Source organism: Taeniopygia guttata, chromosome 7, assembly GCF_048771995.1.
Source record: "Taeniopygia guttata chromosome 7, bTaeGut7.mat, whole genome shotgun sequence".
NCBI lineage: Eukaryota > Metazoa > Chordata > Aves > Passeriformes > Estrildidae > Taeniopygia > Taeniopygia guttata.
In genome coordinates this window covers 9,910,276-9,935,611 of record NC_133032.1, presented here as the reverse complement: position 1 = coordinate 9,935,611, position 25,336 = coordinate 9,910,276, and the positions used below count along the sequence as shown (strand labels likewise).

At 40.0% G+C, this 25,336-nt stretch overlaps 2 protein-coding genes across 4 annotated transcripts in view; both read left to right on the top strand.

The window, feature by feature from the left end:
• The first annotated feature begins 13 nt into the window (after positions 1 to 13).
• PECR (peroxisomal trans-2-enoyl-CoA reductase) lies at positions 14 to 17,820 on the top strand. The gene is given in 9 exon segments (XM_072932043.1): positions 14 to 145; positions 3,191 to 3,324; positions 10,646 to 10,811; positions 11,705 to 11,778; positions 13,297 to 13,422; positions 15,609 to 15,660; positions 15,663 to 15,718; positions 16,337 to 16,448; positions 16,571 to 17,820. Coding segments are annotated over 9 exon segments (927 nt in total). The 5' UTR covers positions 14 to 27; the 3' UTR covers positions 16,660 to 17,820.
• A 5,540-nt stretch (positions 17,821 to 23,360) lies between these two features.
• Positions 23,361 to 25,336, top strand: part of MAP3K2 (mitogen-activated protein kinase kinase kinase 2) — a 50,164-nt gene continuing 48,188 nt past the window's right edge. For all 3 annotated transcript variants that reach the window (XM_072932040.1, XM_030277266.4, XM_030277264.4), the window contains exon 1: positions 23,361 to 23,497. The gene's annotated coding sequence lies outside the window, so the exon portion shown is untranslated. The remainder of the gene's footprint in view (positions 23,498 to 25,336) is intronic.

The window sequence follows — 25,336 nt, the reverse complement described above, 5'->3', positions numbered from 1 at the left end:
GGCGCGGCCCAGGCGGCGGGAGGGAAGATGGCGGCGGCGGGGCGCGGGCTGCTGGCAGCGGGGCTGCTCCGCGGGCGGGTCGCCATTGTCACCGGCGGCGGCACCGGCAGCGGCAGGGCCATCGCCGCCGACCTGCTGGCGCTAGGTGGGCGCGGGGCGGGCTCCGCGGGAAGCCCCGGTGGGGCCGCGGGGCCAGGCGGGTGTTGGGAGGGCGGGTGGAGTTTGAGGGGCCGAATGGAAGTGCCCGCGGGCTGTGCTGCCTGTTGGGGGCTGTCGGTGCAAGGAGCCCGTGGGTGGGACATTGTGACAGAGTCAGCAAGGGGTGCGAGGTGAGGTTGATGTCCGACTGTGCCTTTTGGCCCGCAAAACGCTCGCTGTTTTAAACACAGAGGTCAGTGAGGTTATGTTAAACGAGGACCCTTTCTCTCAGACTCTCCCTTCAGTGAGGGCTCCTCTTGCTCCAGCTGGAGGATTTACGGGGTTGTTGAACCTTGACTCTTAGAGAGCAGTTTCCTTAAACTGCTCCCGCACAGTAACATCTTAGAGACGTGGGGCTTCTCACAGTGTCTGCGATTTCTGGAACGTCCTGAATTTGAAGAACATCTTCATGATGCACGGCGTAGCATTTTCTTTCCACGCTGAATATAGCGAAGTGATAAAACCTAGAGTGAAAGGCAGTCTCCTGACTTTCTTATATGAGACCAGGAGAGGTAGAAATGACTCCTACATCCACTTTGCAACACCTTTCCTGCAGATTTCAACATCAGTGCTAGGGATCATCGGCATCAGACTGGGTTTGGATAGTTTATTGTCATTATTAGATTCAGCGTCTTCAGAATACCAACGCTAGTGTTACAGCTCTCGGTGTCACACTCCCCTGGTTTGCATTGTTGGAATGTGCACCACTGCACTGCATCGTAAAGGGCTTTCTTTGTTAAGGCTGTGCTGGGAGACATCTCTGTCTCTCCTGGCCTTTGTGCCGCAGCTTTCCGATTGCTTTGTAGAGCTGAATGGAGGATTAGTTCTGCTACCTTTGTATTACTGGGGAACTGAGCTTTGATTTTTTTTTTTCAGATGTCCTTACATGCTGCTTTAAAGAGGTACTTTTTAAGCATCATCACACTGTTGGTTGGTGATGTTACCCAGTTATCTTAAAATTGTGCTTAATTTGATCTTTGCTGTTTTCCTCAAGTAAAATACAGTAACAGGAGTGTGTCCGTAACAGCTTAAATAGAACAGAATAGAAAACAAATCTATACAAAGGACATGAAGAAATTAAGAAAGAAAATGAAAAATTAAGAAAGGGATATGCAGGGCCTAAAACTGACTGAGTAATCTTCCTTACCTGTAGACTTGCTGGTTATTACTGACAAGATAATGATTAGGAACTATTTCCATACATACTCTGCACTTCAGCTAAGGGAGACTGGCACTTACAGGCATAGGAGCAGACACATAATGCTAGTCATGATATACATTGTTTATATAACCTGTCTCCTTTGAGGCCTTCTGGGCAAATTTAAACCTTTTATCTGGAAACTTGTGCCCTTTTCCCTGACCCTATCAGGAAATGGTCTGGTCATTCTTTGTGAAGAAAATTAATTGACATTGTCAGCTTGCACAGTATGTACCAAATGTTCTTCAGTAATTAGAATCTCTCCCTCTCCCAATCAGTACACTTAGCAAAAATATAGTCTCTTACTGGACCTTATTCTATATCAATGTGTGTATTTATAAGCACTTAAGTTGGTAAATACAACTGGGTGATTCAGTATTTTGTGTTAATTGGTAATTGTGTGTGGCATGTTATGAACTTTGCTTTAGTTAGGTGGTTGTGCAAGTGACTGGAATTCTTAATTTTAAAAAAAATCAGGAGACATCAGAGACTACTGGTTTTATATGTGTTGTTTTAAGATGGCCACTAATTAAAGGTGAAGCTCCTATTCCTAAGGATATGTAGTTGTAAAGCTTCCCCCTGGAAGAATTAAACTTCTCTATTTTTAATTTTTTTTTAACATATAGTTTCACAAGACAACCTGATCAAATGAACAGCTTGCCGCTCTTTCCTCCCCCTAGTTATTTTGAGTTGATTCTGGTGTTTGCTTGATCATATGAGAGGCCAAATTCCACTCTGCAACAGAGGTGGGGGGGGGGGAACCCTCACACCTGGCAAGATGTTAACTTTTCCCTTTGTTTTTTTTGGCTGGTTGAGGGTGATTTATATTAAAGCAGATGAGAAGCAGACGTGATATGAAGGAGAGATTACTTCTGCTGAATTGCTAAAATGATGGAAGGAGCAAGACCTCCTTGTCTGCTTGGCTAATAATTTGCTAATCCATTGCATGATATTGCATGCCTGCTGGATTTGCACTAGGAATTAATTTGGTGTCCTTTGGTTTAGTCTGTGTAGTATCAATTACTGAAGCCTTAAAGCTGTCCTGAGTCCACTGGTGTGACAGAAGAAATTCAAATGGTTTTGGCGTGAGTGCTTGACTTAAAGTTGGCACCTGCATTGTTTTTTCTCTGTAGAATGAATTGTTCTGCCTCCAAATGCTGGGGGAAAAAAAAAAAAAAAGAGTACTTGAGCTCCTGCCTTATTTTTTTTTCTATCCTTTCTTCAGCTAGGATTCTGCAGTGCCACAGGGAGGGGTCTGTTCCCACTGTCTGTAGACTGCAGATAGGGATTAATCTTGTGAGGCTATTATCCTTTCCTTCAGTCGCTGTAGAGTTAAAAACCAGACAATTGCATTTACTCATTGCTAGTCAAAATTACTGCCAGTTGTACAAGAAGATTATTTTTGTGGTTCTAAGAGCAAGCATTTTTTATAATCAAGATCTGCTGAAACATCTTTAAATCACTTAATTGATAAATGAGGCAGCTGTGAGCAGAAGCAGCAGAAGTGATGTCTGAAATCTGCTTTGCTGACTCTGCAACTCACAGGCTATCTTCCCTTCTGCAGGAAGGAGAGGAAATCTTGTGGACTTTTTTTTTCAATTGCTCTTTTTCTGGCACAGAGGGATCTTGTTGCTAAGAAGCATCTGACATCAGCCATTTCTCTTTTTTGCAAGAACTTCAAGACTGTATTTCCTAGTCAGTGACTAATAAATGCACATCCTACAAGATATCGCCATGATGTTACTAAAAAAAAGCATAATTTTGTTAGCTGAATGTTTCGTTTTGTCTTTACAGGTTGCAGTGTTGTTATTGCCTCTCGTAAATTTGACCGATTAAAAGCTGCTGCAGAAGAGCTCAATGCCAGACTTGCTTCCATGAGTCCTGCCCAAGTGACCCCCATAGAGTGCAATATCCGCAAAGAAAAAGAGGTGAAGATGAGTGACCTTGTTCTGGGGCTTAACATACTGAAAGCATATTGTATATAAATTGTCAGATCTCTAAAGATTTCTGGCCTTCTCAAGAGTAGGATCAGGGGAAAGGTGGAGCAAAGATCAGTTAAATTGATATGGTTAGGTGTACTTCCCAAGGGAAGACATTTGTTAGCCACCTAAGCAAAAAAGTATTTGTAAATATTGGCAAATATTTTTCTGACCATGCTTACATATTTCAGGTATTTCTGGGAGATGCAGGCCTTGCAACTGGCATGTTCTACAGCAAGCCAGAGCCCACTTAGTATGATTCTTTGTCACATTGCTGTGACGGAAGTGAGGGGGTGTAAACTTGTGAAGATGGAAACCTCAGAATAGTTCCTTCAAACAGGAAGGCATAGCATGGAATCCGACTGCTTGTGACTTGACACAATTGCCCTGCATTGTCAGTTTGGCTTGTAGTAAAGCCAAAACCCCCCACAGCTATATAATATTTTGGCCATGTCAGAAATTTTGGTTACAGTTTGAGGTGTGCCTCATTGCAAACTCTGTTACTGTTCAAGTTGATTTTTAAATCTTTTCTTCATATTACAGAAAATGGAAGATCAAGAGCAAAAGTTCATAATCCAGGTTCTTCAGAAGTCTGCATGCACCTCCTAATTCTTTTTATCTCTGTAGTTAAATATTTAAAAGTCCAACTTCAGGTTGGATTTTTGATTTTTTGAAGACAGCTAGAAAATTTTCCAATAACCACTGATTGCTTCATTTTTCTAAACCACTCAAGGTCTCCCTTAACCTAGACATTAATGACCTTCAGTAGTTATAAGGATTCTGGAAATATCCTAAGATATAGACATAAAACAAATAAAAATTAAAATTCTTCCCTTGTGGAGCAGTTCATGCCATAAAATATTTATAATGATCTACTCAGACTTTCTCTCCTGAAGTAGATGAACCCTGGGGCTCTGCAGTATGTCACTTCACCTAGCATTGAATTTTAGTTGTGTATTTACTGGCATCAGCAGTGCAACATAATAGGTTATGGCAGATGTCAGAGGTCAACTTGCATGATTAAAGCTACAGGAAAGAGGAGCAGTAAAGAGGAAATAAGGTTTAGGCCTTTTTTCAGGTCTGTTTCTTGTAGAAAGTACCCTGGCATGCTTAATAACCTTCTGCAGGTGAATCTTATTTTTGTATCAGTGCATAATTGATTAGTAGGATCTACAGCCTTCTGGGAGATGGTTTGGGGCTTGCTTGGATGGTGAAATGGGGTAATCTCCACTAAACTGCTGTTTCTTCTTTGTTTCCTTCTTAATTGTGGCTAAACACCTATTTGACAAAACAGGCTTAAGTGGCTTTGGAAATTTTTGAAGGTGATTTTCAAGCCTTCTTTATAATGCTCTGTAAAGAGTTTAGGCATTATTCTGTGTAATGATTAGCCATACTGATACTTGAAGAAACTTCTGTCTTTGCAAGAATTGTCGTGTTTCAAATTTAAACTCTGCCCATTTACAGGCACACCAGAACTTTCCTAGAACTTTTCATATGATATTAGTGAAGCTTCTATTGGATGTCTCCTATCAGTGGAGAGACTTCAGAGGGAAAAGGCAAATTAAACTCTAGTTTTGAACTTTTCACTTATTGATTTAGTCTTATAGTTTGACTCACGTCAGTTCTGCAACTGCTGTTATTTATTTCTGTTAAAGTCCTACTTATAAAAATGTTAGTATGAAAATTTCATGGGCCTTTTGCTGGCAATCTGAATAATGAATGCAATTTCTGTTGCATGTTAACGTAAGAACTTGTGTACCTGGTAGATATTTCTCCATTTCAGATGCCCATCTCCAAGACCATATATTTTGTTGGTTAGAGACATCCTGTAATTTTTTGTTCTTTAGCTTGTGCCTCTCTGGCTCTGTTCTCTTCTTAATGCTGAGATTCTCAAAGATTGCTAAATCCTGGCCATGTGTTATTTAATTTCTAAATTTATTGTTTGACCAGAAATTTGTTTTTTCAGCTCTCAAATTTGAAGTGAGGATAGGGCTTTCTTACACTTAGGTACTTTGGTTTGTAAGTGTAAACTAGATAAACTCAAATTAACAATTGTTAACTTACACTGCTAAGAACTGTCAGAACTGAGGTATATGGCAGGTTTTCCACCTTCTACTGCTTACTATTGCTTATTTATTATGTTTCCTAGAGCAACAATGGTGAAAACTACTTTTTTCCTAATTTGCACTTGCTTGCCTTGTGGAAACTGGAGGAAAAGTACCTTTGGGCTTTTTCTTTGATTCAAAGAGTATTATACATCCACTTTCAAAACCTACTCCAGTCTTAACTTAAAATTTAGTGCCTGGGACTTGGAGTCATAGAAACAGGAATCAGTAAAAAATGATAAGGATTTTTCTAGCCTAGGAGGCAAATAGTGAGTAGAGGTAACACAGTAATATAACTCACTTCACTTTTTCATAAATACAGGAACAGCTAGTTTCCTGTTACAGTGGAAGAGGGGATGGGAGGACATGTCAACTTCTGGTTTTCCTCACGAAAGAAGTGAGACTAGTTACAACTGTGTTGGCTCTGTGGTACTCATTAGTAACATTACAACTCATTGTTTGCTTTCAGCTTAGTATGAGTGAAGAGTATTTACCTCAGAAATCACAGGAGCACGTTGCTGGGTAGAGAGGAGCAGCCTCTGCAAGAATTCTGTGTGAGTCACTACATCCTCCTTATTAGTTCTTATACCAGGTACCAAAGAACATGTACAGGAGAAAAACATTATAAATGTTTCAACAGGAAAAAAAAAAATAGGAGTTCAAACTCCCTTAGATGTCAGAAGTGATCTATCACAAGCTTCAAAGCCCAGGAAGTTTCCTGAAGAACTACATAATTCATTTAATATATAATTTTCTCTGACATCTCAGAAGTCTTTCTAAGAGTAAATCTTTGTTTTAAAGGAATCCACCCTGATCACCTGTAGGAACAAGCCATTTCTTTATATTACATTTTTTTAAGCCCTCCTTCTCCATTAGTTGTTCTGCATTTCTCTAAAGGCCTCTATAAATTTTGTCCTGGTTTGAATTTTATAAACTGGAGGGAGGGACATTGAATAGGGAAAATTTAAGAAAGATGAAGGTGCTTTCAAATTGCCAGAAAATTATTTTTTGCCTCCTATTGCAAATCTTAAAGTAACTGACCTGCTTTGAAGATGACACGGTTCATGCCTCTAGTTTGGATCTGTGAAATTCAAGCATTAGAAGGTTCATCCCTCATCATGTAGTCCAGGATGTTTGCTGGAGCTCTTTCTAGCCTAGGAAGAGGCAAAGAAGGTGCAGTGAATTAATTACTGCAGAAACTTGATGGCAGATGTCATGGAAATAGCTTAGTGAATTCATATTTTTAAGTCTCTAAATCTTCATCCTCAGAAGTCCTTCTGCTTTCTAGCAAAGCTTACTTTTTGTTTAATGTGCAAGAAATAATCCTGCTTGATGGAGGATTTTCAACCACTGCATAAGCTGTCAGGCTTATTTTTGTCATGAGTTTGCTGCTGCTTTTGACTAGTTTTCCATTTAGTGTTCTGTAAAGGATAAAAAACCTGGTTTATTTTTAAAAATGGCAGAGTAGAGGGTTCTGGGATAAGAGGACCTAAGATTTCTCTATGTTGTCATCAGCATATATTTCTATATTCTGTCATAGGGCCTTATCATGGAGCATCAACTGTTCACCTGTTCCCTTTTCCTGTGGTTTGGAGTGTGTATATATGATAGATGTTGCTTCTTAGTGATTAGGAAGCTGAAGCGATTTTCATTGTTTGCATATTTCCTGGCCTCATAATGTGTTGAGAGCAGATCAGTTTTTTTTTTCTTTTGCTGAGATGCAAACCAGCCACTTCTTGTGCATGTGTATCTTTATTTATCTCTTTTTCGTGTCTTAAATTTTGAGCTACAGCAAAATCTGTTGACAGGAACAAGACATGAAGAATGAATGCCTGAATTAAGGGGAAGAAGGGAGGGAGAGAGACCGAGAGAGACAGAAACCAAGCAGATGATAGTCACAAGTTGTGGATGCAGCAGTGTAATGTCAGTCTTCTGGAGGCACCACCTTCACACTGGCCAAGTTTCAATTACCCACGGGGTGGCCACAGGTGCCATTCCCCTAACTTGGGGTGATGTGTATGAGCAGTTGCTTCCTTTCCCACAGTTTGCCACAGTGGGCATTTTTGTCTGGATGCATTAACCAAGATGTTCTAACATGATCTTACCTCTGCTAGGCCTGGAACTAATGCTTTCCTGTTGCAAATTCCTCCCTTCTATGCTTTTCTCAAGTTCCTGCTTTGGTGGCTTATCATCTTAGGGTAAGTTCCTTCTGTGGCCTTGACAGTGTTTTGAGACAGGCAGCAGTACTCTTTAAATCCTTACACTTTTAAAGCCTTTTTGCAGTACTCTGTGGACAAACATTTCTTTAACTGGCACCTAGATAAGTAGAAGCTTACATATCTAGGTAAGTGGAAGATAAATCCTTGTACTTCTGGTAGGCCACAGCTGTTCTTGAAGTCAGCAATTCAGAATTCTCTTCATGGTGTCTCCTTTCCATACTTGAACTCCAGCAACAGAACCTGCTGCTGGATCAGACCCCGAGGGTAAAATCTGTCAGCTGGGCATCAACAAGACAACTTCAGACAGACTCAATATGATGCTGCGTAGCACATACCTTGTGTCTGAGCTCACTGGTAGCTTTTCTTTTCCAATAAACTTTATAGCTTAGCATAGGCTCAGTTGGTTTATAAATACTTAATGTCTGTCTGTGTGAAGCGTGTAGTGAAAGACTGGCTTGGTGGGGAGTTGTGGATAAGACATTCCTGTTGTTGTACTTTTAAATAACACAGCAGTAACACACTAAAAATACCTGTTACCACTGTGCCAGAATGCCTATTAGCTCTAGCCACCAAATCACAAATCTCTAACACTCTGCAGTGTTTGCCTGTGTGTTTTGCTTACTCAAGGTGACCTGTGAATGCATGTGGACATTTGTCCTTTCCCTGACTCAGTGACTGCTGTCATCTCAGTTGTCTGAAAGTGCTACTGCATAATACCTCTAAGTTGCAGTCGCACACAAAAGTTCCTTATTGCAATGTTCCAATCTTCTGCTTATGTCTGAAGTGCCTGATTTTGTTCTTTTTTTTTTCCAGAAGAAAAAGTCTTAAACTAGTAGCTTTACTTCATGCAGCTTTGCTTTGCTTCCAAAGAGAGTCTTTAATAGCTTTTCTTAGAAGTTCTTTCCAAGTGGATATTTTAATTATAGCAATAGAAAAGAATCTTCTTTAGTAGTCACTGTGATTTAAATATGTTCTACCAGACCCTCCTTCTCCCTGTGCTGCTGGCTGCTGTCACCATGTTTATTGTAACTGAGAGAAGCACTGCAGTGATGCTTTTCTACAGCACAGAAGACTTTGTGAAGATTGCTACAGTTGGAGCCTTTTGAGCTGTCCCTGGAGAGCCTTTTGGCCTTTCCTGGCTTTCAGAAAGCAGAACTGATATGCGTTTGTTGTGGTTGGGTTTTTAATTTGCTTTTCGTGAGAATATGGTGCAACACGTAGGAACAACAACAGTTCCTTAAGTGCAACATATGAACCATTTTGAATTGATATGCTATAGCATGAAAAACAAACATTTTGTCCATCTGTTGAAAAGCTGCTTTAATGTCTCTTCTCAGTGGATTTTTCTTGTTAATTAGTTTTCAGTCTTTTCTTCTTTATCATTCTTAGTGTTTTTTCTTCTCTCTCATCTTTCCACAGTCTAATAGCCTTAGTTTGTTCAAATCTTCTTTGTACTGAAACCATTTCTGTTTTATAAATGAGCCCATATTTCAGTGACTTACAGAGAATAATATTCAAAGCAACATTCTCAGACTGACAGGGAGAAGAGTTTGATATTGCTGAGCAAAGCATAACTTTTGCTGCCTAGCCAGACATAACTTTCCTTTGCTCACAAAAAGAGAAAAGTAAATGCTGGAATGTCCTTGTGGTGTGGCTGTTCTCACAAGCTGTGAGTTTGGGACTGCTGCCACAGATGTTTTAGTTTTCTGTGTTTTTTCCTCATATCCCACTACCTGCAATGACTAATAAGTGAGTAATAAGATGACATTCAGAATTTGAAGATGGAAGTTAGGTATTGAAATTACTATTTTCTCAGCAGGCACAAGTTTTTATGTCATTATATGTTTGTTTAGGGTTTTTTTCTTTCAAGAGGTGCATCCTTACAGGATCCATATTGTCCTGTTGAAGCATTCTGTGCTGTTAGAAATAAAAGATTAGTAAGTAAATAGTAAGGCAGCCTTTGTGAGACTGGGTTGGTGACACTCATTGTGATATACAGATAATGCATTGCTTGCACTTTTTTTTGTTTCTGGTGTTCTATTGCTAACTCAATACAGAGAAAGGCTGACTGATATCTTCCCTTAGCCCAGTCTGTTTGAGTGGCAGCATTGTTCCACCTGTTTGGTTTTTTAGGGTTTTTTTTGTTCTGTGTTTTTCTTTGACCACAGATGCTAGGTTATCTTTTTATATATGCTTGAGTAGGAATAACTGATGCATGGTATCTAGTTATGATTGATGATGTAAGCAGGAAACAGTCGTGTTGTCCCATTTCCTGTTTCTTGAGATAAATATTAAATTATTAAGTTGTTGCTATGGAGTTCTTACTACTATCTTGCAATAATAGTTTTGCTGAACAAAACAACTTGTATTTCCAGCATTTTTTAGACTTCATGTTTTGTAGGGTAATTAACCTTCTTACTCTGTGTAAGAAGACCAGCTATTGCTAACTCATATGTCAGAGCTGTAGTGAACATACTAAACTTCTAGGTAAGGATGATAAAACTCGACAAGATGAGTTAGGATTTCTATTTAAAATTATCATGTATATGGTCAGATAAAAATAACAGTAGCTATAATACGGAACTTTTTGCAGATCTCATGTGAACACCCCCACTCTTCTGAAAAGCATCAGGAGATTCTTAGTAGGTCATATGTAGTGGGCTTTTGTGTCTGATTTTACAAATCTTTGGCAGCTTAAATCCCCTCTTCTTTGGGTGCTGGTGTTCTATGCAGCACCTGCATTATACCAGCAAAATTTCCTAAGTAAACATGGATACAGCCCAGTCCTTCTTGGCTGCCTAAACCTGTCATACCAATCTTACAGCCTCTCTGAAGGCTAGACCTCCTCTTTTTCTGTGAAAAGGGCATGAGGGAGAAAATACTGTCTGAGAACAAAATTGGGTGTAGCCCTTAATCAGCATACCACACTAACAAATACTGTTTCAGGTAGAAGCTTTGGTGAAGTCTACACTGAGTCTGCATGGGACAATTGACTTCCTGGTGAATAATGGAGGGGGCCAGTTTGCAAGTCCTTCTGAAGCCATCTGTGCAAAAGGCTGGAGTGCTGTGATAGACACAAATCTGACAGGGACCTTCTATTGCTGCAAAGCAGGTAAGGTCTGAGCATTAAGCTTTTTATGTTTATTTGGTTTTGTGTTTTACAGAAATACCAGAAATGTCAAGTCTCCCTAGTCTCAAGCTGCGTCAAGGGAAATATAGGTTGGATATTAGGAAAAGGTTTTTACAGAAAGAGTGATAAAGTTCTGGAATGGCCTGCTGGGGTCACCATCCCTGGATGTGTTTTAAAAAAGACTGGGTATGGCACTCATTGCCGTGGTTTAGTTGAGGTGTTATGGCATGGGTTAGACTTGATGATCTTGACAGTCTCTTCCAACCTAGTGATTCTTTGAGTTGTATGAATTCTTCTTTTCATGCACTTATCTGACTGGGTATTTGTTTTCCTGAATCTCATCCAAAGCTTTGCATTAAGTGGTATATTACATTTGTTCATAGATACAGACATTACAGACATTTAGGCAAGCATGATCTTCTGGTTTGGGAAGTCAGTTGACTTGGATACTCATTTACTCATTTAAGACTATAAGAAAACCACTTCGCTTTCATGGCCTGTATTCACTGTGTAACATAGGAAAATAGTTTCTTCAGGGATATATATTTAGGCTTAAATTTAAGTATGGTATGTCATTCTCAGATAGCATTTGGAATGTGGAAATCAAAGTAATTTACATGGAAACATGAAATCAATCTTGATTTCCATCAAGCGCTTCTTTACAATCCTTGAGCCTTACCTGGGCCATGCCTGTTTCCACATGGCATCACCTCTGGATTGTCAAGGCTGTGGTACAAGCAGCAATTGTTTCTCCAAACCAGTATGACAAATGTGTAGTGTGGTTACAGTTAAGACTCCAAATTTGGTTTCCAGTTGGTGAGTTCATTTTATACATTTCTTCTGATATTTATAGGTTATCTTCCTCCTTCATACAGTGTACAATGCCTGGATGCAGGAACATGGAGGAGCCATTGTCAACATTACTGCTGCCGTGAGAAATGGCTTTCCCGTAATATATATTTTCTTTTTATACTTTCCTATAGTTTCCTCCCAGAAGTACTAACTGTTCCTAAACACCTCAGAAAGGTGTTTACTTGGCAGCAGCAGAGTGTAGAAATACAGTAGTTAGGTCAAGAGAGAGCAGGAGTATCACTTGGCTGTATGTGTGGAGATCTCTTAATAATCCAGTAGATGGCATCTCTGGTCTCTCTCCATTTGTTTGTAAGAAACTATGAAGCAAGACTTTCCAGTGAAGCTTTAATTGGAAATGGCTCCTTATTCTGGGATTTTTTTTTTTGGTTTTTTTCCTTTTTTTTTTTTTAACTTGGAAATTGAGTTTCTGTTGAAGAAATAGAAAAATATATTTTGAACAAGTATTGTGTTATCTCTCTTCATCCTCATTCAGGGTTGAATGCTTTCAAAACCAACACTTATAAGGAACAGCAGCATATTTTCTCACTAGCTTGTTCTTCACAGTAGAGAATAAATACATAGATCCACATGGTGGTGCTGCAGCTACAGTTATTTGAGTATCTCCACTGCGGTATCTTGTTCAACTGTCATGGCAAATAGGCATATTTGCCTATTTGTTTCAATTTGAGTGAATTAAGAGGAAAAACAAGCTCATTCTGAATAATGGTGGAAAAAATTCTCCTAAGTAACGAGGGCTAGACAAAACTACTTCCAAATTAAATTGAGTTGGAAATTCTTGCAGAAATGTACTGTTGAAAAAGATATACCTTTACAAGTCCAGCTACCACTCATTCCAAAAGTCACCTGGTATGAGTTTTTTTATAATTATTAATTTTGAACATAGAAGCTGTCATGTCTCCTTAGAGTGTGTCAGGAGTTTATGTATTTCTGGCCTAAACATATGAATAAGTTATCTTAGGTTTTTCTTAAGTTTTTCGTATTCTTTCCCGTATTTGAAAAGCTATTGTATCTATCTCCTCTTAGTCTATTTTGCTAGGCTAAAGCAGCTAAATTTATTCATTTTCTCTGACTATGACTGTCTACAATTCATTACTGCAGTAATTTTGTTTGCATTTGTTCAAGCTTGTAATTATTTCAGACTGGTTACCTACAGCAGCAAGGTGTAGGAGTTCACTCTGAGTCTCGTGTCTCTATCTCCATCCACCTACAATAATTTCTGAATAGTGATTTACTTTAATCATGTGTGTCAGAAGATTTAAACAGTCTTCCAGACCACTGTTCTTCCAAGTTTTTCTTTACCTGTGCAAGCTACAGGTAGTTTTACACAGTTTAAACTTTAGTTGTTTCTCTTTTTATAAGCCTCCTCCTGCAGTAGTGTAGCTGAATCCATGTTGCATTGGGAAAGAGATTTTAAGTATTTCTAGCAATGACAGGAAATCACAGCATGGCTTGTTTAAACAGTGAAGCTATGGTCAAACTTGGAAACTAGAGAGTCTGTCTTCCAGATGCTTGGTCCAGCCACAGAAAACCACTCTGAATACCCTAATGGGGCTACAGTAGAATTAACACTGCACACACCTAGCTAAGGGAACAGATGCTTGCTTTGCTTTCTTTTCTCCATAGGCACACAGGAGCTGCAAGGGCTGCAGTGGATAACCTAACCAAGACTTTAGCTTTAGAATGGGCTCACAGTGGAGTGAGAATCAACAGCGTTGCTCCTGTAAGTAATGGCAAACAGTCTGATTAAAATCAGCTATTACATATGTTCATAGTTAGAGCTTTTGGACCAAAACAGGTTTTTAAATTTATTACCAGTACAACTGTTTGTGGATTATTTATATATTTGTTTATTTATAATTCCCTTACTGTATTCTTTGGACCATTTGACAGTGTTTCGTACTTTTGGATGATGAGTCAGAGGATGTGGGATAAAATTGCTTCTGCTTTCTGCCTTGACTTGGCACGCTCGGTTTTTAGTTTATTTATAGCTAAATGAAATAATACTGGTAGGAGTTGGTGACCTGTCTTACAAAGCCTTGACATAAAATTACTGAATGCTATGTGTTTCAGTAATGGATACTTTACTTCTGAGTTCAGGAAACCTTTTCTGTTTGAGGTTCAGGTATACTGATGGCTTCCACCTATGTGTACAAACTTATTTTGAAAATCTCTGAATGTTTCACATAATGCCTTTTACTTTGTCTCCTACATGTTAAGTTAGTTTAGCTTTAGGCATATAAAGAGATTGTAGTTGGAGTGTAGCTTCTCTCAGAGAAATCATGTATAAAAATGTGTGGTTTGATTTTTTTTCATAAAAAATTCATGCAGACAGGAAACCACTAAAATATGCCTGCCACATTTCTGAGTAAGTAGACAGCAGGTAGAGTTGTTTTAAATAACTGTATAGAAAGAGCTGCAGATTTTGTAGTGCTGCAGATACAAAAGTTGTATAGAAGTTCTAGCCTTGACATTTGAGAATGTGTGATCTGTTGTAATTTTCTCTTATCCACAATTTATTTTGCACATTTACTCCCTTGAAATTAAAGAGGAAACATAAATTTTGTCCAGCTACTTCTACAGTCAGAATTTAGCTTATCTCACAGTGAGTGTCATAAGTGTCATGTTTGTTTAAGTGATCTTGTGGAAGATCTTGCTACTATTTTTGTAGAATGTCTGTGTATTCTGTTGTGCCTCTTGTCCTAAAACATCTGGCTTGCTTTGTTTAGCATAGCATAGAATGCTTAATGGCAGATGTATGTTAATCATTCAGGTAAAGGCTTTTATGTAACTGTTGTGAGACCCAGTTCATCTGGAGACATGTTAAATATTAAGATGTACTGACTTGTATTTCCTGTTTATCTGTTTTTTCTGATTTATCAAGTCTTGGGGAAGTAAGTAATTAAGACAGCATTATTATGTGAATATACTTTTCAGGCATGCTAATTACCTAATGAATCATGCTGATTAGATATTTTAGCACATGTCAGAAGATGTTTTTGACAGGCAAACACTTCAGGGCTTTGGCTCTTTCAGAAGTATTTGCTAGCTTTGTTACTATGGTGGTAACAAAAGTCCATGTTGTAGTTACAATAATATTCTGTCACCTTTGTGGACCCATCAGGTAACAATACAGACAATACAATACAAAATCGGTACTGCTTTATGGGAGGAGAGTAACGTGTAGGGAATGGATACATAGAGAGGGAAGTGAGCATTCTGAAAGAAGGAGTTTCACGTACATTATACAGGTATCTTCAAAATCTTAGTATATGCTTCATGGGTGAATTCAAATTTTGCTATTTTACTTATACTTGAGTCCCAAAAGTTCTGTCCTAACTGGTGGATGTAACTCTGTGTTCACTTTGCCATCTTCCTTCTCAAAACTTCCTTCTCACCAGTCACTCTGGTGACTGTGTGGTTACCAGAGCAAACACAGTCATCTTTTTCTGCTTCTGGATCAGCTAAGTAGGGAGAGTCAGAATTCTGACTGAAATTTGTCCGCTTCTGTAATTCACAATAAATCAGTCTTGTGCTCCTACAGATGACAAGAAACTTTTGAGAATTTATTCTTGAGGCTTTGTAGTTTCCTACTGTAATTTAACATTAAATGCTTGAAATTTCAAAGCAGCATCTGAGCTTTTTTTGTACTCCACTTTTGTGTTATTGAAGCGACAGCAGAGAATTGGAATAATCAGAATTATTGTGCTTGAACAGAGATGTGGCTAGCAGCCAAATTACCTTCTTGTATAAATTATACTATGCCATTACATTCAGAAACGGGTATTCAAGTGCTCTTTAGATAGATCAGTCCCACAGAAAATCAGTACTGACAACTTGACAATTTTAGAATGATTAGTTTAAATGTATGCAAGAGAACGTAAGTCTCACTGTGCTGTTTTTAAATAGGGACTGGTATTTTCGGAAACTGCTGTTGCAAACTATGGAGAACAAGGTGTAATGATTGGTTAAAGAGCATACCAAAGGTTCCTGCCAAGAGGTCAGCTGTCCCTGAGGAGGTAATGTATTTCAGAATGCTTCTGATATGCCTACTTCTATGTCTCTATTTTGAAGCCACTTCATTATATGGAGAACAAAAAAGATTTGCTTTTGCACTGTGGTGGAATATGTAAAAAGAAGAAAGCTTCTAGCAATGTGTGGTTGTGCCAAGTGAGAGACTTAACCAGTAGTCACTGTTATACAGGAAATTTCATTCAGCTGCCTCTTACAGCTGAAGTGTTTGATAGTAGACATTATTTATTGGAAAAGTTGACTTCAGCAGGAAGGACTGAAAGAATGAATATTAAGGAAAAAAGTGTATCTTAAATGCACTTAGCTCTCTTCCAGCAAGAATGGGCATCTTTGATAAACTGATCAACCTTTTTTTGTTGTTTTTTGGTATCTGATGCTGCTCTGTGACAGTTTTCTGTTTTTCCTCTGTTAAATGCTTGATGTTTGTGGCTGGAAGGATGGCTTTAAGACTGTTACAGTTTGCATTACTAAGTAGAAAATCTTACTAGATCTTGACTGTCAAAGTTTTCACAAGCTTCTTTGACATGAACAATTCCCAGCAGTTTAAGAAATATTAAAATTTGAGATTTTAAAATTAAGATTTTAAAGTGTCATTCTTTTGCTAGATCTCTCCTGCAGTATGTTTCCTGCTGTCTCCAGCTGCATCATTCATAACTGGGATAACCATGGTCATGGATGGTGGCCAGAGTTTGTATGGCCATAGCCTAGAAATACCCGGTAAGAAATGGGCTCCAGAACAGTGCCCTTCAAGGCACTGAAGTTGTGCAGTGGGAGGACACAAAAGTAAAATGTCTAGTTTCTCAATCAACTAAGTAAATTCTTTTATTTGTTTTCCTCAGATCATGACAGATGGCCGTCACCACCAGAAGGAAAAAATTCTGAAATGCTGAAAAAGCTTGTTTCTGGCAAGTTCAAACCAAAGCTGTAAAAGAAAGAGATTTTACTCTTGCTGATAATCTCACTTTGTGATTTGACCTTATTATTCTCATTAATAATGTTTTTTGCACATATGTAACTACATTAAGTGCCTTGATTTTTGTTGGTTTATATTTAAAATTTTTGAAAGGCTTTACATTGTATGTGTCTTCTTTGAAAATCTCACTCTGAAAACATTCAGTCTTTTGGGGAGAGAAAAGATATAAAAGACCATCCATTTGCACAGACATTAAGTAATGAAGAATCCCAGCAAGAAGGGAAACAAAGAATACTTATTTTGCAATGAAGGTAGCCAAGAAGGAATGTTTAGGAATCCTTCTGTCCTTGATGAATTTATGCAGAAGGTAATTTAAATCTTTTACTATTAGTTGCATCAGTAACCCTTGGGTCAGTATCAGCTCTACACTATTTCTGTTCAGCCATGTACTGATTGTTCAACAATGGTTTTAAAGACCAAGTAGGGTATGTATTTCTCTGAAAATAAATAAAAATAAGATGGAATACTGTTATTAATGTTTCAAACTAATATGGCATATCGTATTTTGAATGTTTTGAATTGTTTGCAGATAGAATGACATAATGGAGTTAAGGTGGCTGCAACTTAAATTTGGTAATAGAATAACCTGATAATAAATACAGTGATGGAAAACAGTATAGATTCAACAATTTAACATGCCAAATCCATGGTGTAAATTGCAGTGCTCTCTGCAGTATGCTACGCTACTAAAGGAGACATTTGGAATTCTTAATTTGCCAGCTAAAACACCTTTTAGCCATACTTGTTGTCTTACAAAGTTAGCAGAATTTTTTTCATCACTGTATTTAGGTGTGGTTTTTGTGAACAATGAAGAGATGCTACTTAAAAATGTAAGTCTTGTAATACATCACTTGAAGAGGCTGTATTTGTAAATTTTTTGTTCACTTTAAGGCAAATGTTCCCATGTCTGCTCACTTTAGTGAAAATATAAAAAATACATAATGACTGTGTTTGTTTGCTGTAAAAACTGAAATTCCTGGATTCAAGTTGCTGCTATAGAAGGGAACTTTTAGTATTTCATTTTGGACTGAATGTAAAAGTTTGATGGTTGTTTTTTCTCTGCAAAGATGTCTGACTTCTGTGTCTTTCAGTAAAATATGTGTTCTTATATAGGTACATGTAGATTGCTTTTTCGTGAAAATGAAATGAATGCCAGTTTTTTGTGGGGAGGGTAGTTTGAGCCATCATGTGTGTTCTTTCTGCTTTATCCTCTTTCTTTGGTAACTGAACAGTCATTTATGTGACTGTGAGGAACTGGTACAGAGAAAAAGCCAATGTTTTTCAAACCTCTTGTGCAAGGTATATTTTGTTTATTGCAAATATTAGTTCAGGGTACTCAGCAAGAGGATTCCTGGAAGCAAATGCATTTGTTAGGTAACTAACTATAGAAGTCTAGCCCATTGCATTCAACTGAAATTATTTAGTTTATTAAGACATTGTTTTGACATCTTTAACATCTTTCTGGGAAAGAAGGTAAAACATGAATAAGCTTGAGACTTGTGGAACTTACTTTCTCTTTATGTTTGACTGTGAGTTTCTATGGTACATTTCTGAGCCAGGTTCTGTGGCTTTAAAGTGAAATGGAAGTTAATTGATGACTTTTATTATATACCAGAAATGTTCACTGAAATATTTGAGTACAAACTTGGAAATCATCAATTTTTAATCTTGCAAATTTCCTCTTTAACTATGCTATAGTGTGAATATTCATAAAGAGGGGAAGTTTATATGTAATGATGGTGAAATTAATCATTCACCTCAGGAAATCATGAGAACATTAGAAAGGTGAGCATTCTCCTGTGTGGGAGACAAGTTGAGTCTGCAGTTAATAAATTCCTTACAAGTAAAACTATAACAAACCTTGCTTGTGCTGAATACAATTTGACCTTGCCTTCTTCAACTTTCAGCAAAGCAATGGCTGTACAGAGAAAAGATGTAAGTTAATTCTTTAGAAGAGGCTGTGTGTGCTTTTTCTTTTTAACTGGCAGGAAGTTGAAATAGGCAGCATTTGTGGAGCCATAATGTGCTCAGCTTAGTGCAATAGGATAATATACTCAGAATACTCTAAGGGTAAATCTGTTTTAAAAATACAGAAAATACATCCTCAGAAGGATAAGGCTGTGTTGTCTGCTTTTCTCTGCTTTTTCTTTTTTTCCCCAGTAATAATATCAAGGTTCCCTCATGAGCTGAGGCTTACTGTGCATAATATTAACATTTTTATCACAATTGTTTAGGTATTAGGATAGTAACTCCCTTGCTGCAATGGTTTTGCGGTAATCACTGCCTTTCCTTTATTGTTTGGGGTTTTTTTTGTTTTCATTTGTATTTTTGGGGGGGTTTACTTTGTTTTTGTGGTTTTTGTCTTGCATCATGGATTACATGAAGTGTTTAATTTTCAGAACAGAGGTTTTATTTTGGTCTTGCCTCTTTGGTCCATTTTTATGTAGATTAAAATTATTTTAAAAGTTTTGCAGCACCTTGCAGAAACCCAGTATGGTGTCAGCTGGCAGCAATGTTTCTGCTGTAGTGCTGCAGATAATATCAACTGTAGCAACGCTCTTCCTATGCCAACAGCCCTTGATCAAAGGGCATTGAGAGGTTAAAAGAAATGGGTGTGGTAGCAAAAACATCCTTGACCTTAAGATTGGGGTATCTGGAGTTCAGAGAACAGGACTTCATTTTATTTGATTTATTGTACAAGGGAGGTGAAAGCAACTGTGAGAAATGGGCTAAGGAACCTCAGAAAGAATCAAGATTTACTGACCAAACACTGAAATGTAAACATTTGCTGCACTGTATAATTGTAATGAGCAAAGAGAAGAATGTTAGAATGACAGTTACATTTACCATTCTGTTAGAAATCTCTTCTTGGTTGCTTTAGTATTTACCTCTGGCTAAACCTCTGCCTATTCTGCCTATCTCTTATCAGATATTCATTTGATGGATGAATAGGTGCTTACCAACTGCTACAATACACCACTATCTGGTGTTATATCTGAATATGTGTCATAGAACTTTACATTTGTGACAGCAATGTAATTCACTGAAGGGGGACTTCTGTCAATTTCTGTAAACTGCACTTGCCTTATGTTTTATATAAGATACAGATACTCTTTGTATCTGTACTCTTAAGCAGAATATTGCTCATTCAGGATATTTATTTAGGATAAAGTCTGATTATTCTATGGGTTTACTTAGTGTAAAATGAAGTCTATGTTGTGAAAATCTTCATTCTTTAAAGATTAACAATTGTGTTTGCTGAAGGGAGAATAGTCTGTGCAGCGTCATTCTGCAGTAAGGTCCCTTGTCTGCTTTAAGATGTAAATTAACAAATATAAAGCAACCATTGCTTGTTACAAGCTTTTATGGCTGTGTTTAGTCTTCTGAACAGTCAGAATATCCCCTATAATCTTTAAGAAAGTGTGCTCTTTGCAAGATAGTGTAATTTAATATACTTCTAATCAGTATCTCCCAGTTTCCTTTTGCCACCTCAAATAGCAGCCTTGTGTTAAATGGCTGAGTGCTGCAGATGTTAGGGGAATTACCTTATTAGTAAAGTAAATAATGTCTCTATTCTGGGTTACTGAAAATGACTGAGTCCTAAAGGTAAATGAGTTGCTTCATAAACTTCAGTGATGGGGTTGGAGCAGACAAACCTTTCAGTACTGCTGCTCAAGATCACTTACTGTATATTACATTTTTGTAAATCTTCCAGCAATGGTTTAGGACTGTCCTCCCCAAGATATTTGCTCTTCCTTTCTTTTTGCATCAGCCTTACAGTGATGGTGCTTTGGATTGGGTGGAAGTACTGAGATGCAAGCACTTGTTTCCTTCTCTCATGGGAAGGAAGAGGAGCATAGCACACATGACTAGCAAAGGTTTGAAATAATACTGCTGTTTTCCTCAATGCATGGGAGCTGGATTTAAGTTTGTAAACAGACTGTTGGCCCTCCTTCTGGTGAGGAAAGACTCTGGATTATGTTATAACATCCTGGCATCTCAAGCTTTACCCTACTGCAGTTCCCAGAAGAAGGCATTTTGACTTCTGTTATCTGCTCTGTCTCCAGCAGCTTGTTCCTCTGTCAGTTAACCTCTCCTTTGATTAAATATATATTAATCAAAACCCTTTTCTGGATGTCATTCAAAACGTGGTAATACGGTGCCATCTATAGGAAGGAGTGGTGGGGAGGCAAAGAAACTTGGGAGAAAAAGGAGAATGATGGCATGGCTGTGAAGAGGGGCTGGTTTGTTCCTTTTTAAAGTGTTTAGAAGCTGTGGCTCTAGTGTCAACTAATACAGGCACTTGTTAGCCTCAAGCAATACATGTAGGAGGTGAGAACCTCTCATTGCAATGAGGTATTGATTCTGGAATTTAGGGAGAGCCATTCTGCCAGATTTCAGTCAATTGCTTGAGTACACTATCCTGAGATGTGCTTACTCTATAATTTCCACCCCCACACCTCCCAGCTTCTGTCACCTGTACAGGGTTTGAACTGAATTGATAAATAACTGATATACTTTATTTCAACTCCTGTCAGCTATTTTCTACTGTTATTTTCCAAATCAGCAATTACACTGTTCCTGTAAGATTTATTTTGCTCTGGTGGGATAACACATGATCCTAGAACCATTCCCCTGGGTTTGGGCTGAGCTCAGTGTGAGCCAGTATCATAGGTGCTGGTCCTTGGTGTTGATAGGTATTTTCTATCTCAAAGGCAATATTTAGTTGCTTATCCTGTTCCTGGTACTGAAGATGCTCTGCTTTCAGGATTATGGCATGATCACACTGATGCCTGTCAGGATGTACATCACCTCTGCAAGGCACTCTCGGGATGCTGCTCTGTGCTGGGCAGGCTTTGTGCAGCAATACAGAGCTCACATGGGCAGAGAAATGTGGGATGATCTTCCACAATCCTTGCTGGCTTCTTCTGTAGTGAAAGAACTTTGACTTCAAAACCTTCCATTTGCTAAGCCCTCCTCCATCAGTTAAATCCAGTTACAAAACACTAAAGCTGACAAATGGCAATGAAATGGAACATTAAGGCAAGGGAAACACTGGATGTGTTTTCAAAGCTGTGTAAGCAGCTGTGGCTCATTGATTTTGCTTGATGGTGCAGGAGCATCACACGTCAGCATTTTCTTGGCTGTTTCCCTATTGTTTGGCAGTAAAGGTCACCCTTTTAACTTCCTAATTAAAGACTCTTGATCATGACAAATGTCTTGTGAACACCATTGACAATTTTCCCAAGTCTGAAGCAAAGTGTCTTAGCTTTGAGATGACTATGTCTCCTGCATGATGGCTCTGGGATCAGTGAGTCAGTGCCTTGTGTCTTGGATGTGCTTCATCAGATGCTCTTTAGCACTGGCTTCTTCAGTGCCTTTTAAAGACTATGATGGTATTTTCTTTTATAATTCTTTGAAGCCTATTTTGGTAGAAGATCTCCAAATAATCAGGTTATGGACTTTGTGGGCAATTACTTAGTTTTATATGTGTTTCCCACTGCAAATTGATATGTAAATCTTAAACTTCTGTTCAAGTATTATTTGACATGTTTGTTAAGGGTGACCAATGTAGCCCCCCAACCCTTGTTTTGGGTAGATTTTGAGGGGTTGTCCAGGATTTGCAAACCTCTCGCTGTCTTACACCTTAAATACCTCTTAGCACATGCCCAGAAAGCAGCATGTGAGCAGCAGTGGAGTCAGGTGCCCCAGCACAGGTCGCTGCTGTCTCTATACAGCTCTGTGTGAACACACCGGGCCTGGCAGTGTCTCATGCACAGGTCATTTGTGCATCTAGCACACAATAGTTCATGCATGTAAGGTTACTGGTAAATCCATACAAACTAATTACAGTGCCATGCTATTATTTACCGTCATCGGCTACTTAAGACCGCAAGAGTAGCTGTAATAGCTGCCCTGCTATGTATCAGGGACTGCTTCCTCGCTGATTAACTGAGGGTAGCATCCTTCTTCCTTGCACGCATTGACTTCCTGCGGAGCGGTCAGTCTGTGCCGGGGGAAATGGGCGACCCGAAGGCGGCAGAGCGCCGTTCTAAACAAATCGTCCTAAAAGCGCGCACAGCCCCCGTAAGAGGCAGGTCAGGGCGGCGCGTCCTGCGCTGGGCTGCGGCCGGGCCCGGCGGAGGCGGGGATTGTTACAGCGAGCAATGGCAACGGCGGTACCGCGCTGCCCCTTCCCGTCCTGCCGCGGAACGGCACTAGGCCGGGCTTATCTTACACTCGCCTGTCCGGGAGCGGTGAGCTGACCCCCCCGGCCTGTCCGGCGGCGCTGCGGCGGAGCCACACGGCCCGGGGGTGCCGCGGAGCGTCCCCGGCGGGACTCGAACCCCGGGCCGGTCGCGGCGCGCACGCGCCCCCTGTCCGTGACGGCGCCGCGCGGTGACGCCTCGCGCTCCCTCCCCGTCACGGGGCCCGGCGCGCGCGGGGCGGAGCTCGCGGGCGGCAGCAGCGGCGGCCGCGGCGCTTCACGCCCGACGGGACCCCCGGCCCGGCCCCGCCGCGGCCGCAGCGCCCCGAGGCACCTCCCGCTCCTCTCCGCCCGCCCAGCCGCATCGCTCCTTCCGCGCCGGCCGCGGCGCCGCCTGTCACCGTCCCCGCCGTGCTCCGGCGCGGGCAGGCCCCGGGCCCTTTCCCCCCCTCCCCCGGGGGGGTGGGCTCCGCTCCGGAATCCTGGCCGCTCCCTCCGCGCCGCCCGCCCAGCCGGGGCTGCTCCCGCCGCCGCCGGGAAGCGCGGGGGGTCCCCGGCGGCCGCCCGGCCTCCGCCGTGACATAGGTCGGTGTGCGGGGAGGGGCGGGCGGGGCGGCCCGAGTGCGTGGGAACCGCGGGGCGGCTTTGCCCGGGCGCCTTGCGGGGCCCCGGGCCGGTCCCGGAGATGCCGGGGCCGGGGGCAGCGCGGACCCGGCCCGGTGCGGGTGGAGCTTCGCGGCACCGTAGTTGTTTGCGGTGCCGGGAGACACGCGCTAATGTTGCTCACTTACATTACCGCTGCATTATCTGAAGTGTTTTACGTGCCTGCCGAGTATTTCTGTGTCACCCTGAACCTTCCTGTGTTTGCTGTCTGATGCTGTAGTTTCTCGTCTTGGAATTGCTCTGCAGTGGTAGCGCTGTGATTTGAGTATGTAGGTCAGATTCTCCGAGATGTTTTTGTCAGGGGAAAAAGTGAATGTTGGATTATTTATTCCCGTGTTGCTTTTGAAGTGCATTGCAGCACCCACGAGGTTGGGAGGTTTTTCTGGCTTTTTTTTCCCCCTTGGTTTCTCTTGCTTCATAAATCTCTTCTTAGTTTTTGGCTGTGGCATTACTGAAGATCAAAGCGCTAAATTAGCTGAGAGCTTCTAAGCTGTATTGTATCATGCAGTGTCCTTTAAGAGGGTGGTAAAAGATAATAGAAGCCTGCCTTGAAACAAGGGGGATTTCTAGTCCGCGCAGAAAATGTCTCTCAACTACAACGTTTCTTTTCTTTAAACAATGCAGCACGTTGCAGAGCGTTGGAGGCCTTCAGAATTGTATTGCTGTGTGTATGGCAGAGACGTATTAGCAGAGTGAATGGCTACAGGCTTGTCTTGCACAATATCTTAGGTTCTCTTGTGGCGAAGCACTTACTAACGAGATACCCGAGAAAGTATTCTTTCCTGTGGAATTCCGTAGGGATATTTCTAAGGGAAGGGACTTTGATGAGCTAGTATTTGTACCACACTGAAAAACCTTAGAATAATTCTTTTTTGTCACTATTTTTTCCTGCTTTCACCTATACCTTTCCTTACCATGACTTTGTAAATAACTGATTTCCTCAGAAATCTATTTAAAAATCAGAACTTGCTATAATTCCTGTTTCCTTTACACTGTTTTCTATAATGACTGCCACCAATATGTATTGAGCCCAGATTTGATTCAGGTAGCAAAGCTGTGTATAATTAATTTGATTTTTTCCCCCCGAGGTTTTAGTGTATGTTGATAAAGCAGAACAGGAAGATAACATTTGTCAGATTGACTCATTGCTTGAGAAGAAAAATCTGTGTAGAGTTTGCCTTGATGAACTCTGTGTTGGTATTTGAACAGGTGGTTTACCTGGCACTAATAGAAGAGCAAGGTGAAGAAAACTGAAGTTTTTGCATTGCTTGCCTTGCCTTGCTGAGATTTCTAAACTGTCAGAGGAATCTTTTTTTTTCCAAAATAGCTTGGTAATCTTAGGAGTTTTATAGTAAGTGTTATTAAGTAGAGAGCTGTGACAGAATTTATTCATGTAGTGAAATGAGCATTACGTTATTGTTTAATATCAGTAAGCAAGCTTTTTGGTTTTATGATGATAAAACTAATTTATGGTAAAAATGAATAACCTTTCAATTTTGGTCATAGATGTGTCAGGGGTTATTTGCTGTGAATATTGGAAAAGCCAGTCAGTCCACAGGCTTGTGGAATTTAATTCCTAGTGATTCTAAATGCAGGAGAGATTGTTTTCTTATAGTTTTCTCTGGAGGAAGCGAGCAAGTTGGTGAAGCAGAAGTTTTAGTCCACAGTTACAGTTTTTACATCACATTTTTTCCTGACCATTTCCTAGAAGTTATTAATATTTAGATACAAATCAGAATTACTGGTTTTTAAAACTTTGTC